The 15,460-nt window shown below is 43.0% G+C and overlaps 1 protein-coding gene across 1 annotated transcript in view; it reads left to right on the top strand.

Moving 5' to 3' along the window:
- LOC125459998 (adhesion G-protein coupled receptor G2-like) overlaps positions 1-15,460 on the top strand; it is a 75,202-nt gene that overhangs the window by 38,905 nt on the left and 20,837 nt on the right. The window contains exons 8-12 of the mRNA XM_059651526.1: positions 2,739-2,886; positions 7,648-7,803; positions 11,522-11,638; positions 11,735-11,765; positions 15,276-15,393. Of these exons, the coding sequence (XP_059507509.1) occupies positions 2,739-2,886; positions 7,648-7,803; positions 11,522-11,638; positions 11,735-11,765; positions 15,276-15,393 (570 nt within the window). The remainder of the gene's footprint in view (positions 1-2,738; positions 2,887-7,647; positions 7,804-11,521; positions 11,639-11,734; positions 11,766-15,275; positions 15,394-15,460) is intronic.

The raw sequence follows: 15,460 nt of genomic DNA, 5'->3' as shown, positions 1-15,460 counted from the left end.
GGAGTGGGGAGGTCATGTTGCAGCTGTACAGGACGCTAGTTAGGCCACTTTTGGAATACATTGTTCATTTGTGGTCTCCCTGAAATAGGAAAGATATTGTTAAATTTGAAAGAGTTCAAAAAAGATTTACAAGGATGTTGCTGGGGTGTAGAGTTTGAGACATAAAGAGAGGCTGAATAGGCTGGGGCTATTTTCACTGGAGTGTCGGAGGCTATGGGGTAACCTTATAGAGGTTTATAAATCCATGAAGGGCATGAATAAGGTGAATAGCAAAGGTCTTTTCCCCAGGGTAGGGGAGTCCAAAACTAGAGGGTATATGATTGAGGTGAGGAGGGAATAATTAAAAGGGGCCTAAGGGGCAACTTTTTCACGCAGAGGGTGGCGCGTGGATGGAATGAGCTGGCAGAGGAAGTGGTGGAGCCTGTTACAACCATTACATTTTAAAAGGTATCTGGATAGGAACAAGAATAAACAAAGGGATTTGGGTTAAATTCTGGCAAGTGGGACTAGATTAGTTTAGGATAGCTGGTTGACATGGATGAGTTGGACTGAAGGGTCTATTCCTGTGCTGTACAACCCAAATACTCTATGGTACCTCTGAACTAGACCTAACACCCATATTATGGTGAATACTTAAATAATTATATTTGAACCATCAACAACGGAAAACATACAGCAATATTGTTCTTGTAATTCCTTGTGGGGTTTGGGTAACTCTGGCATGGCCAGCATTTACTACAAATGCCTAATTTAGAAGGTGATGCTGAGATATTCGTACTGCCTGTATAGCGAAGCTATTCTCACTGGGCTTTTACAGCCACCATTCCAGGATTTTTACCTAACATTGAAGCAACCGCAATATGTTTCCCAGGTGGAGAGAGATAGTAGGAACTGCAGATGCTGGAGAATCTGAGATATACAGAGGGTAGAGCTCGATGAATGCAGCAGGCCAAGCAGCATCAGAAGAGCAGGAAGGCTAATGTTTTGGGCCCAGACCCTTCTTCAGAAAAATGAAGGAGGGTCTAGACCCGAAACGTCAGCCTTCCTGCTCCTCTGATGCTGCTTGGCCTGCTGTGTTCATCCAACCCTACACCTTGTATTTCCCAGGTGGAGTTTGCTGGGGAGTTTGGAGTTGATGGTGTTCCCAATCACCTGCTGTCCTTGACCCTCTAGGAGTTTTCAGATTTGTGAGGTGCTGAAACTACAGCAAGATGTTGCGATGCATCATGTAACTGATGCACACTATGTCATACAAAGTGATAGGTGAAACCTCATTCTCAGGAAGTACAGTCCGGATCCGAAACACTTGGTGAATAACAGAAGTTTCCTCACACCACTATTACGTCTTTCACCAATTGGTTTTTAATCATTGTCCAGTATGTTGCATAAGATATAATGGGTCTTGTGGCACAGTGGCAGTGTCCCTACCTCTGGGTCAAGAGCCCTGGATTCTGGTGCCTCCTGTTCCAGAGATGCATAATAACCTGTTCTGAGATGTTATTAAAAAAATGTATGAGGTAATGGTTCTGAAGGAGATAATCTTTCTGCACGTTCAGCCGTATTCTAATAATGTCTCACCCAGTTTGTGGTTGTTACAGCAAGTTCAACACTAATCCTTGCAAGGGGCAGATGTATTTAGTAGACCTTCTGAGAGTCCCATTAATTATTGCTGACAAGTGTTGTATATTGTAATGATTGTTAACATGAAACAATCATCATTAATTAAGTACAGTACCTCTTCTGTAAAGACTCGACAGTGACGTATTCTGTCCTGTGATTCACGAGATAAGGCCTGAGAAACATTCTTGGAATTCCCTGCCTAAGGACATTGTGGGTCAAATTACAGCAGGTGGACTGCAGCGGTTGAACAAGGCAGCTCACCACCACCGTCGCAATGGCAACGAGTGGTGGGCAATGAATACTGGGCCAGGCAGTGAGTCTCACTTCCCACAAGTGAACAAAACAAAAACAGTCTAGATGATTGGTGGCAACAAACTGCCTCAAACAAACCTTGCCCTGTGCCACAGACTAATAGAGGTGGCAATCAGAGGAAAGCTGTACACTGGTTCTTAAGCCTCCTGGGAATGGGAACAGTTACTCTGTGAAGCTATCCAAACCCCTCATGACTGTGAACATTTCTATCAAATCTTCCCTCAACTTTAATTACATGATGAATATATAAAATGGTTTGCAAGAGTTTACTTACATCAGCTTCTGTTATTATCCGACTGAAATCTGCAAATCACAGAGGACAGGAAATTTGGGTAATGTTGGGCTTGAAGCTGCAAAGGACTTTCAAGTATCTTGCAGGAAAATTTAATTCAAGTTCAAAGTAGTTTATTTCCAAACTAAACAGAAATTTTTAATGTAGAATATCTCAGGGTATGGTTTTGCTTGCAAATTTGCATTTAAGATGAATGTATATATTTTACACCACAGCATTGGCATAAACTGCATCATGATGACAAGTGAGTTGGGATAAAGCAAATTTTTCGGTACAGCTTACCCAGGAGAAGCAAAAAGATGGAATTATCGCAGCTGTAACTTGCCATAGCTTCCATCAGCAATCCAGTCACAGAAGCAATACAAAGGCTGGTGTTGACTTGCTGCAATCTCGTAAAACCATCTCTCAACTTTTATTCCTCATGTTCCACAATCGTACAAAAAAGATCTACGCTAATGCGTGAATTCCTGTGTTTGTTATCCAGTCCAATGTTAACTGTCTGTTTGTCCTCCAGCCTGGTGTCTGATCTATGCAAGATCCTGAAGGAAATTGATTTTCCGATGGGCAATAAAACTTCTGTACTTCCAAATGTCAAGGCTGCTGCATTCATAATGATTCAACATGGTATTCCCATATTTCAGGTTACTGCCAATTTCAGTTGGGTAAGTATTTTCCCAATGCAGTCATGAACCATGCTGGAATAAAAAGTTACATTGTCCACCTGTTAATAACATTTTCACGTTAATTATCCGCTGAGACAGGATCACGCAAATGCTTTAGACCATAAGACCATAAGATATAGGAGCAGAAATTAGGCCACTCGGCCCAGCAAGTCTGTTTTGCCATGTAGTCATGGCTGATAAGTTTCTCAACTCCATTCTCCTGCTTTCTCCCCATAATCCTTGACAATCAAGAACCTATCTTATCTCCGTCTTAAATGTACTCCAATGACCTGGCCTCTGCAGCCTTCGTGGCAGCAAATTTCCAAGATTCACCACTGTCTGGCTGGAGAAGTTTCTCATTATCTCTGTTCTAAAGAGTCTTGCCTTTACTCTCATGGTGTGTCATCGGTTCCTAGTCGCTCTTATAATGGAAACATCTTCCGAACATCCTCTCTGTCCAGGCCATTCGGTATTTCGTAAGTTTCAATTAGATTCCCCCTCATCCTTTTAAACTCCATTGATGATAGACCCAGAGTTCAGAAGGTACATGTGAAATGCTGCTTCACCTGGAAAGACTGTTTAGGCCCTTGGATGGTGGGTGGGGAGAAGGTGAAGGAGCAGGTGTTGCACCGACTATGGTTTATATGGGAAGGTGCCATCAGTAGGGGGTGGTGTTGGTGGTCGAGGAATGGCCTAGGGTGTCCCAGTGGAAACAATCCCTGTGAAATACAGGCGCGGGAGTGAGAGGAAGATGTGTTTATTGGTGGCCTTCTGCTGGAGTTGTTTGAAATGATGGAAAATGATCCTTTGAATGTAGAGACTGGTGGGATGAAAAGTGAGGACAAGGGGGTCCTGTTATGACTGATGGGAAGGGGAAAGGGTGGAATCACAGGTGATAGGTTGGATATAGTTGAGGGCCCTGTCAATAACAGTGGGTTGGAAACCATGGTTATGGAAGAAGTAAACCATGTCAGCAGCGCTGCTTTGAAAGGTGGCATCATCTGAACAGATGCGACGTGGGTGAAGGAACTGGGAGAATGGGATGGAGTCCTTGTAGGATGTGGGGTGTGACGAGCTGTGGTGAAGGTAACAGTGGGAGTCAATGGCTTTGTAGTGGATGACAGTGGAGATGGAAAGGTCAAGGAACAAAAGGAAAGTGTCAGAAATGGACAATGTGAAAGTTAGATTGGTGGAAACTAGTGGCAAAATGAAAAAAACTTTTCAATGCCCAGGTGGGAACATGAAGTGGCACAGAAACAGCCATCGATGTACTGAGAAGAGAGTTGTGGGAGGGGGCCAGCATAGAAGCTCGAACAAGGATTTTTCTAAAGTTTCTGCACAGTTTCCTTTGTGATGAATGATAACATTCTGTTATCTTTTCTGATTACTTGCTGCACCTGCATATTAACATTTTGTGCATCATACACAATGACACACAGATCTCCCTGAATCTCAGAGCTCTGCAACCTCTCACCATTTACATAATATGGTGCTTTTTTAAAATTTTTCTGCCAAAGTGGACAATTTTGTATTTGCCCATTCTCCATTTGCCACCCTTTGGCAACACACTTAATCTGTCTATATCTGTTTGGAAACTCCTTATATCCTTGTCACAACTTATTTTGCTGCCTATCTATCTATGTGTCATCAGCAAATTTGGTAACCGGACATTTGGCCCCTTCATCTCAGTCATTGATATAAATAATAAACAGAAGAAGTCCTAGCAACAGTAACTATGGGAACACCACATTATGTTTTGCCAACCTAGAAAAAAAATCATATATGCCTACGTTCAACTTCCTGTTAGCCCGCCAATTTTCTGTAAATGCCAACATGCTGCTTACACCATAACTTACTTTCTGCAATACTTCAATTCCCTCCATGTGATATCAAGAAACGATTGGAAGCATTGGATACTTCAAAACCAATGGGACCTGACAACATTCCAGCAAAAATACTGAAGACTTGTGCTCAGAACTTGCCAAACCCTGAGCCAAGCCTTTCCAGCACAGTCATAACACTGGCATCTACCTGATAATGTGGGAATTGCCCTGGTATGTCCTGTACGCAAAAGCTAGTCAAATCCAACCCACCCAGTTATCATCCCATCAGTCTATTTTCAATCATCAGTAATGCAATGTGCCATAAGTGTTATCAAGCAATACCAGCTCACTAATAGCTGCCTTGGTGATGCCCAGTTTGCGTTCCACCAGGGCCAATCAGCTCTTGACTTCAGGGCAGCTTTGGTTCCAACATGGACAAAAGAGCTGAATGCCAGAAGTGAGGTGAGAGTCATAGCCCTTGACACCAAAGATGCTTTGACCGAGTGATTTTAAGCAAAATTGAAGTCAATATGAATCAGATGGAAAACTCTGCACAAATTGGAATCAAAATGAAAGCAAAGGAAGATGGTTGTGGCTGTCAGAGGTCAGTCATCTCAGCTGCAGGACATCTCTGCAGGAGTTTCTAGGCCCAATCATCTTCAGCTGCTTCATCAATGACCGATCCTCCATTGAAAGGTAAAAACTGGGGATGTTTACCAATGATTGTACAATGCTCAGAATGATTCACATCTCCCCAAATGCTGAAGCGGTCCATGTCCAAATTCAGCAAAATCTGGATGCAGGCAAGAATGGAAAAATGGCAAACAACATTTGCGCCACACAAGTGGCAGGCAATGACCATCTGCAACAAGATACAATCTAACCATCACCCCTTGACATTCAACAAAATTACCATCACTGAATCCTGAACTGTCTAGGTCCTGGGAGTTACTACCGACCAGAAGCTAAGTGGGATTTGCCAAATAAATACAGTGGCTCCAAGAGCACTACAGAGGTTAGGACTGCTGCAGTCAGTAACTCACCTGACTCCCCACAGCCTTTCCACCATCTACAAGGCACAAGTCAGAATTGCGACAGAATACTCCCCACAAGATGAGTGCAACTCCAATAACACTCAAGAGGATTAACACCATCCAGAATAAAGCAGCCTTTAATGTACATTGTTTTTCATTCATAATGTATACAATTTGGTTTTAATAAAAGGAGACACTATGATCTGACCTTGAGGGAACATGCTAATGAGCGAGGGTGTCGAATATGCAACTAACAACCATTGCACACAGTCTAGCTTTCAGTATCTTGTCACTCATAAATGAAACGTCTTTCTATGAACACTTAAAACACAGCAGTTACAATCCTTGAGATCATGGTACCGCATTGAGAACAGCTTTAGCCTCCAATCTCACCTAGTTCTTGAGTGGGACTTAAAAGGACAATCTTTCATTTATCTATAAGATAGTAGTTAGCAAGTAATGAATCAAATTGAGGATTGATCTCCTGCCAGAGATTGTCAGGCATTTCCTTTGGGAATTACGGTGTCAGGGCAATCTGGTTTAAAACATTGATCCCATGAGACCTTTTTTGTTTAACTCCTTCACAGGATGTGGATATCACTGTCTTGGCCAGCACTAATTGCCCATCCCAGACTGCACTGGAGTGGAGCATATCCTTTGGGTTTAGATACTGGATTTTAGGACTTTTCAGCTGACAACAGGGATGAAATAGCACTTAATTCCAAGTCAGAATGATGTATGACTTGGAGAAGGATTTATCAAGTTGTGATCACTCGCTTCTGCTGCTTTTCTCTTTCTAGATAGTAGAGTCATAGATTTTGGAAGGTGCTGTCAGAGGAGGCTGGGTGAGGTACTACACTATATCTTGTAGATGTTAACTACCAATGTTAACTGGCTCACTACGTTCTTGAGATGACAGATAAGAAATATCTACTTTAGGATTGGTTCCTCCTGGAGCAGCCAGTGCCAGCTCTACTTAGTCATACCAGTTCACAGGTTCTCCTGGCATTAAAAGATGGGTCTTTCATATTTATTGTATGAATACAGACCCTGGGAACAGGATTGCTCTTCCTCACTATATTTCTTACAAAGTCTTGGTGCCATTCCCTTGTTCTCATTGGCTGTCAATCATTGGTCTGTTAGTGTCATATTCTGACAATCTGAACCTCAAAAACCTGCATGTCCTGTTGTTAACCAAGGCCGAGGGTGGACCTCATTGAGGTGTATTGACTGTTTCAGTTATGAAGAGAGGCTGAGTAACCTTGGGTTGTTTTCGTTAGAGCAGAGAAGATGGAGGGTGGATCCAATTGAGGTGAATAACATGTTGAGGCCATGGACATGGTAGATAGGAAGCATCTGTTCGCCTTAGTTACATTGCCAGTTAACAGGGAGAGTCATCCAGACAAGTGGGGAGTATTTCCTCACATTCCTGGTTATGCCTTGTACTTGGTGGACACACTTTGGGGAGTCAGGAGATGAGTTACTCACAGCAGGATTCCTTGTGTTGGACCTGCTCTTGTAGCCACTGTCTTCGTGTGGTGAGTCCAGTTGAGTTTCTGGTCAGCGGTAAACTCAAGCATGTTAATAGTTGGGAATTCAGTGATGGTAGTGTTATTGAATTTCAAGGGCTAATGGTTAGATTGTCTTTCATTGGAGCAGGTCATTGCCTTTCACTTGTGTGGTGCAAATGTTACTTCCCACTTTTTCAGCTAAGCCTGAATCTAGTCCAGGTCAAGTGTATTTGGAGGATGGGTTGTTTCTGCATCTGTTGGTGCGTGAGTTGTAAGTTCTCACTGGCAGGCAATCCAGTGTGGTACATTACACTGTTCCTCCAATGAACTCCTTCATCGCTTATGCAAACCATAATCCATCTTCACCAACTAATTCTGTTTTTCTTGATGCAGCAATCGATAATGCACAGCAACCCTGAGGAACAAGGGACAGGATCAAAATCCTCTAACACTACCTCTAGTTCTGGAGAGAGACACTCCAAATCCAGCGAACTCTCATCATCAAAGACTTCGCCTGGCCTGTCTACCAGCTCAGACATTTCTGCCTCGGTGGGTACACTTTCAGATTAAACTCAGGAACACAATCTAGGGAGCCAGTCACTGACATGAATGTCTACACCGTGTTGCTATTCATTCAATGGATCACAGCTGCCTCATCCTCCGAAATACTGATCCTTCCTGCCCTCTGTGCTTTCTACTCACTCACTGGAAACATCTCACCACCTGTCCTGCTCCTGCATTACCATAAACATCTCACTATCCTCACACATCATACACCCACCTTCCTTTTGCCTCATAGCAGAAAAAGGTGATGCCCAGCTGAACCCGGAGCACCGAGGTGGGGGAGGTGCAGTGCAGAAGTGAATTGTGACTGACATCAGTTTGCTTGCTCCCAATGGGGAGACAGTACTCAATCCAGTCAAAGAAGAGCAGGACTGCTCACCTGAGGGTGACTGTCTTTCACTCATGGCACATTGGTGTCACAGACTGAGCCAGCGTTTACCCTCCATCTCTAGTTGTCCTAATAAAGTTGGTGATGACTGCCTTCTTGAAACACAGCAGTCATGGGTTGCAGTAGACCCGCAAAAGACCCACAGTGCCATAAGGAAGAGAGTTCCAGGATTTTGGCCCACTAACACTGAAGGAATGTTGATATATGTCCAATACAAGGAAACTCAGAGGAACAAATTGATCCTAGGATGTTTGTCGAAAGATCCCTGAAGACAACATGGCATGCTAGTAGACTACTTAAGAAGGCACATGAAACACATGCCTTTATCAGATATAGCACAGATTATTAGAGCAGGTAAGGCATGTTGAAGTGGTACAGAACTTTGATTTGGCCACCGTTGTAATACTATGTCCAGTTCTGGTCACTGTACCATTAGAAGGATGTGAATACCCTGAAGGTGGGGCAGAGGAGATTCACCAGGATGTTGCCTGAGATAGATTATTTCCACTGTCAAGAGAGGCTGGATAAGCTCAGGTTGTTTTCTTTTGAGCAGTCAATACTGCAGGTGGACCTGATGAGGTATAGAGGATTATGAGGGGCATGGATAGGTGGAAGCTGTTCCCATTATTTGAAGGGTCAATAACAAAGTGAACGGCAAGCTTTTGAGATGGGTAGAACACAATCTAAGTAGCCGGTCACTGACATGTTTCCACACCAGAAACCACTGTCTGCTCAGAGCAGTGCTGGGACCAGGCACATACCTTACCCCCCAACCCACCCAGTAACCAGGAATCGTCAAGCATTGGCCTCGGTCACTCATCACTTTGTCAAACGGCACACACAGGCACAGAGTCCACAGGCTGATTTGTGAGGACTTAGTGATTTATGTCAGAGGATGATGCAGCCTACACCAACATTGTCAGTGCCATACCAGCTCCAGCGGGCTCTCCCCATTGAAAGACCAGGTGGAGAGCCCAGCGCACTCACTGTCTGCCTCTTCACAGGACAGAGTTACACTCCATCACTGTAGCAGCAGGTTCCCCAAACAGAGCGGTGAGGGATCACGGCCTCACTCCGAATGAGGCCAACAGGATGGTACCTCTAGGTGCCCACAGGAGAGGGCAGTGACACATGGAATCCCAGAAGTTTCTTTTCAGAACCCACCATGGATACCTGACTCCTGCACAGCCCCTGTCCATGATCCCAGAGCCTGATGCAGTACAAAAGAGGGCTGAGCCTGAGTCTGGACTGGGCACTCTGAGCAGGCCTGGGAACTCCAAGCTCAAAGGCAATAGTGGATAGACAGGGTCGATACAGGAAGGATGTTCCCAATGGCCAAGGAGCCCAAAGCAGGGGTCACAGTCTAAGTGTATGGGATAACCCATTTAAAGCTGAAATGAGGGGTAATTTCTTCTTTCAAAGTGTGGCCAGCCTGCAGAATCCTCTGTACTACAGGAAGCAGTCAAGGCCAAAACATTGTAAGATTTCAAAAACGGAGTTGGATATTGGGGCTAAAAGGATCAAAGGATGGGGTGGGTGTGAAACAAGACCAGCCCATCGACTTGAATCAAAAACACAGTTGCTGGAAAATCTCAGCAGGTCTAGCAACAACTGTGAGGAAACGAATCAGAGTTCACATTTCGGGTCGGGGGACCTTCTGAGGAAGGGTCACCCGAGCCGGAACATTAACTCTGATATTTTCTTCGGAGATGCTGCCAGACCTGCTGCGCTTTTCCAGCAACTGTGCTTTCGTTACTAATTTACAGCATCCACAGTTCTTTCTGTTTTTATTGTCTGTTGAGTTGGGTGATCAGCCATGATCATAACAAACAGCACAGGAGGCTCAAAGGGCGAAATCACTTACTTTCGCTCCTATTTTCTGTATTTTTAGGATTGCTTAAGATTTCAGGCTAACAGAGTCACGGAGCAGGCTTCCGTTACTCCAGCTGTACTTCCATGTAGAGAGTGACACAGGAGCAAATAAACTTACCGAGGGCACATAGGAGTCATGGGGGAAACACCATTGTAAGCAACCTTTAACTATTGTAAATATAAGGTAAAGTCATCAGAGTTTTCCCAGGCTCTCTCATTAGAGAGAGAGAAATAATTGGTGGTAGTTTAACCTGAGGGCCAGCACACCTCAGTTGAGGGGAGATGTTGAGAAGGACAATCCTTCACTGTGGCCCCAGCTGGCATTGGAATAGAACCCACGCTGCAGGCATCACTCTGTAATACAAACCAGCCATCCAGCCACCGAAGGTGACCAGCACCCCCTATGTTTTCACTCACACTGTTAAAATACCTGCTGTAGTATACTTGTCACTGTTGCTTTGATTTCATCTCATCCGCGTGAGGGATGAGCAGCCTGTTTGGATATCTCATGGAACAGAAGGAATCGTTTTGGTCAAGCCTCGTTTATGTCTTCATCCTGGACAGCAGATGGTCTCCAATGCCAATGATCTTTGAACCATGACATTGAGTACTGTAGCAAAAGTGTTGCACTCCATTGTGGACAACACTGATGCTAAATGCAATGAGTAATGAATATGCTGTGGCAGGGGCTGCTTGCCAGATTACGAACGAAAATAAACAAATAAATGAAATCCACGCCCACTTCATTTGTCCTGGAAGTAGTTTATCACTAAGGTTCTCTCTGGCCTCTCATACTTGATAATATATTGCTCAATCATACTGTCTGAGAAGCCTCTCCTAAACAATGTCCTGATCCTCACCCTCAACTTAATTCTCCCAACATTGTCATTGTACCACCAATACCTCTGTATCCAGGTCATCCTCTTTTGTCATTACAGTTGTGAAGGGTACAGCATGCCATAATAACACTGCCCTCCTTTCCGGACTGTCACACAGAGCTCTTTTAGAATGGATTACTAGCCTAGTGACATTACCGCTATGCCTCTCAAATATGTGGGATGTATACAGAGTAATGCCCCCACGATTAGTGCAAGTTGAGCAGAGGAGGCCAATGACAGTAAAGTCCACAGTGGGAGATGAAAAAGATCTGAACCCCCACCAAAATCCTAATCTGCCCATTGATCTGCAACTGATATCTAATTTTAACACCGCCTTGAAGCCTATCACCGAAGACGACACAGCCTGTATTCATGACTGAAATGCTAATTTATTTGGTTTTAATGCAGATTTCTCCTGCTAAATCGGAGTTCAGTTTTTGCTATGTATTGTTGAAAGGATAAAAGATTAATTAATCTGTATTATTTGGCAAATACAAAATATATGCTGCACAGGATTTTAGTTTATGAGAATTTTGTTTTCATATTTTATCATCTTTCCTTACAGAATGTTGTTAACTCTGACTCAAGCAGTGATCTAACAGCAACTACAACACAGAATACCCATTCCACTCACATCACTGTCACTAGACCAACGACAGGCAGACCTCATGAAACATCCTTGGTAGGATAGAATTTTATCAGATAGTATTTCAGTTTTATTGTTTATAAACATCTATTTCGCTGAAACATTATCAAATGCTTTAAATTTCCACCTCAGGAATCAAGCACCAGCATGCTCTCTTCAGCAGGTAAATAAATGTTTCAAAAAATCTGTGATTAAATTCTAGAAAATGTCTACTTAAATTCAAACCAATTAAACCAATATTAATTCATAATTATTAATAGGGTTATGTGACTTTATACAGCGGGAGGCCCTTAGTTCTCACACATCGATTTCTGCTGCACTTGTACCAACATGAGGGAGATCCACCAGAGATTTTGGCTCATCTTATTTCTTTATCCATTGAAGGATATTGGCAAAGTTCTCACCTACATGGGAATCTTGTTTACAAATTAAAGTACAGCCTTTATACAGTTAATTCTGTGCACTCTTGCACAGTAGTAGCATACATGCCACTGGGCCAGGAAACCTGGGTTCAAGTCCGACTTGCTCCAGAGGTGTGTCATAACATCCCTGTTGATTCTAGCTGAAGGTAACGGCAGTAAATGACACTATAGCAATTATATTGCAGAGTATTAGGCTCATTGCGTTCATTCCGAATGGGGGGAGGCCATTCAACCCATTGAAACTGCTCCCCCATTCAGTTAGATCATTGCTGATCATCTATGTCAATGCCGTTTCGCTGCACTATTAACAGACATCTTGATGTCATTACTCACCAGAAATCTATCAATTTCTGTCACAATTGACCCATGATTGAACTTCGACAGCTCTCTGGGTGGAGAATTACCACCCACAGAGTGAAGAAATTCCTCTTCATCTCAGTTTTAAATGACGTAGCCCTTAATGTGAGAATGCATCATTTGTTTCTAACCTGAACTTCCAATGGACACATCTTATCTAGCTGTACTTTATCATGCCCTGTGAGAATTGTGCAAGTTTTTATTAGATCACCACTCATTCTCTAGAGGCCACAGAGACAGTAGGAACTGCAGGTGCTGGAGAATCTGAGATAACAAGATGTAGAGCTGGATGAACACATCAGGCCAAGCAGCATCAGAGGAGCAGGAAAGCTGACAGTTCAGGCCTAGACCTTTCTTTGGAAATGGGGGAGGGGAAGGGGTTCCTGAAATAAACAGGGAGAGATGGGGAGGCAGATAGAAGATGGATAGAGGAGAAGACAGATGGAGAGGAGACACACAGGTCAAAGAGGCGGGGATGGAGCCAGTAAAGGTGAGTGTAGGTTGGGAGTTAGGGAGGGCATAGATCAGTCCAGGGAGGACAGACAGGTCAAGGGGGGTGGATGAGGTTTGTAGGTAAAAGATGGGGGTGCAGCTTGAGGTGGGAGGAGGGTATAGGTGGGAGGAAGGACAGGTTAGGGAGGCGGGGTCAAGCTAGGCTGGTTTTGGGAAGCAGTAGGGGACGGGGATATTTTGAAGTGATTTATTTCAGAACCCACTTCCCCTCCCCCATTTCTAAAGAAAGGTCTAGGCCTGAAACGTTAGCCTTCCTGCTCCTCTGATGCTGCTTGGCCTGCTGTGTTCATCCAGCTCTGCACCTTGTTATCTAGAGGCCACAGACTCGTTTCCTCAATCTCTCATCATAGGAAAACTGCATCATCCCAGGGTTTAGCCTGGTAAGTACCTATTGCACTCCCTCTCTGCCAAGTACATACTTCCTCACATATAGAGACTAAAACTATCCACGTTACTCCAGGAGCAATCTCACCAAAGCTGGATACAATTGCAGCAACACATCTGTGTTTCTGTCCTCAAATCCTCTTGCAATGAAGGCTACATACTTATTGTCTACCTTATTGTCACCTTTAGTTTTTATTGATATGGACACCCAGGTCTCTTGCACACTGTCAGTTCTTAATCTTTGAACATTTAAGATATAAGACACATTTTGTATCTTGCGTTCATCAGGGCATTCATGAGGATACCTATGTAAAGCGGGAAACAACATTTTTGTACTTTGTGAGAAGAGCGGGCTGATTTGTTGGAAAGTGGAAAAGTGTTGCCATGGAGAATGCATCAAGCAGATGTTAACAGGCACATAAGTGCCAAGCTTTGTTTAAAATTAAACCAGGCAGGCTGAATCTGATTGGTCCAGGCAGTGCCCTGAGAATTAAACCAGACAATGGTTATTATCTACTTTGCTGAGTTGAAATAGATACATTGTGTGCAGGTTTTCTCTTCTGTCTGCAAGAACCAGGATCATGTGTACCTAGCTTCTGGTATGCGTATGTTTGCTACAGTGTGAGCCTGACTGACAATCTCAAGTTAGTTGTCAGCATAATTTTTAGCACACAGAATTATTTAGCAAAACTTGTTCAACGACAGATTTACAATTAACATCATACACTATGAATGTTAGAACATATGACATGGGAGCAGAAGTAAGCCTATCCTACTATTCAACAAGGTCATGATCTGACCCATGCCTATCTCCTCTTGAATGCCAGCCTATCATAGCCATTAACTCCTTGATATTTCTAAACTTTATTTAACGCTTTTCCGAAATATTTCCAGTGATCTAGTCTCCACAGGTCTTCTGGGGAAGAGAATTTCAGATATTCATTACCCTTTGTGAGAACTTCAGTTTTAAATGAGTGTCTACTTATTCTCTAATCATGCCCCCTTGTTTGAGATACCCTCACTCATGAAAACATCTTCTTAACATCAACACTGTTGAGGCCCCTCGGCATCTTATATGTTTCAAGAAGATCATCCTTCTTCTTCTAAACTCTGAGGAATAAATTCCAAACCTGTTTAGCTGTTATTGCCAAATCAATCTATTTTTAAACACCAACTGTTAGCAATAAAGACCAAAATTCCATTTGCCTTCTTAATTACTTTCTGCATACTGGTCCTTTGTGTTTCACACATAAGAACACTCTTATCCCTTTTCAGTGCATTCTTTGGAATCTCTCTCTCCATCTAAATAATAATCTGCCTTTTGATTCTTCCCACCAAACTGCATGACCGCACAGTTACCTGCAGTAAACTCCATCTGTCAAGATTTTTGTCCATTTACTCAAACTAACTACAAGCCTTTGCCAGTTCCTTATGTCCCCATTGTAACATGCCTCCCATCATCAGCAAAATGGACTCATTTCACTCTGCCCCTTCTCCAAGTCATTAACGTAAACAGTAGATTACTGAGGCCCTAGGACTGACCCTTGTGGCATTCCATTAGTTACTTCTTCCCAACCTAAAAAAATCTCATCAATCCTGACTGTTTTAATCATGCTCAATTCTTGTTCATACCTAGTAAATGTTTATTTCAATATTTTGGAATGTTTGATTAGCTTCAATCATTGCAAGAGAATAGCAACATGATGGGATTATTACTGTTTAAATTATTTGTAACAAGCTGGTTGATGCATCAGTTTGACACTCCTCTGCTTATATTTAATTGGAGTTTTCACTGATACATTTGATTCAAAACTGGAAATTTTTCTCAGAGTCATTAACCAGTTAATTAAAGAGCCAAGAAAGAGATTCCATTCCTAAAAGAAAATAAAGCTAATTTACTCCTAGACCATATTGTGGGTGCTTTCCAGTAAGGATTTCAAAGGATTCGAGCTGATTTGTGTTGACCTGAACATTTTATCCTCTCCTTTTCCACTCAGGTGTGAATCAGAGTTGCGATCATTTGCAGCGACAGCTGAATGAAAGTGAATATTGCACGAGTGAAGTTGAAATACTGAACAAATTCATTCAGAGATGTGTCAACCAAACTCATGAGACGTAAATAATCATTCTTATAGAAATACAAAACACAATGAATTTCAAATATATGTGGAAGTTATGAACA

This window comes from Stegostoma tigrinum, chromosome 16 (assembly GCF_030684315.1).
Source record: "Stegostoma tigrinum isolate sSteTig4 chromosome 16, sSteTig4.hap1, whole genome shotgun sequence".
NCBI classification, from domain to species: domain Eukaryota; kingdom Metazoa; phylum Chordata; class Chondrichthyes; order Orectolobiformes; family Stegostomatidae; genus Stegostoma; species Stegostoma tigrinum.
Note: the sequence above shows the minus strand (reverse complement) of the source record. Positions and strands in the feature narration are given on the sequence as shown.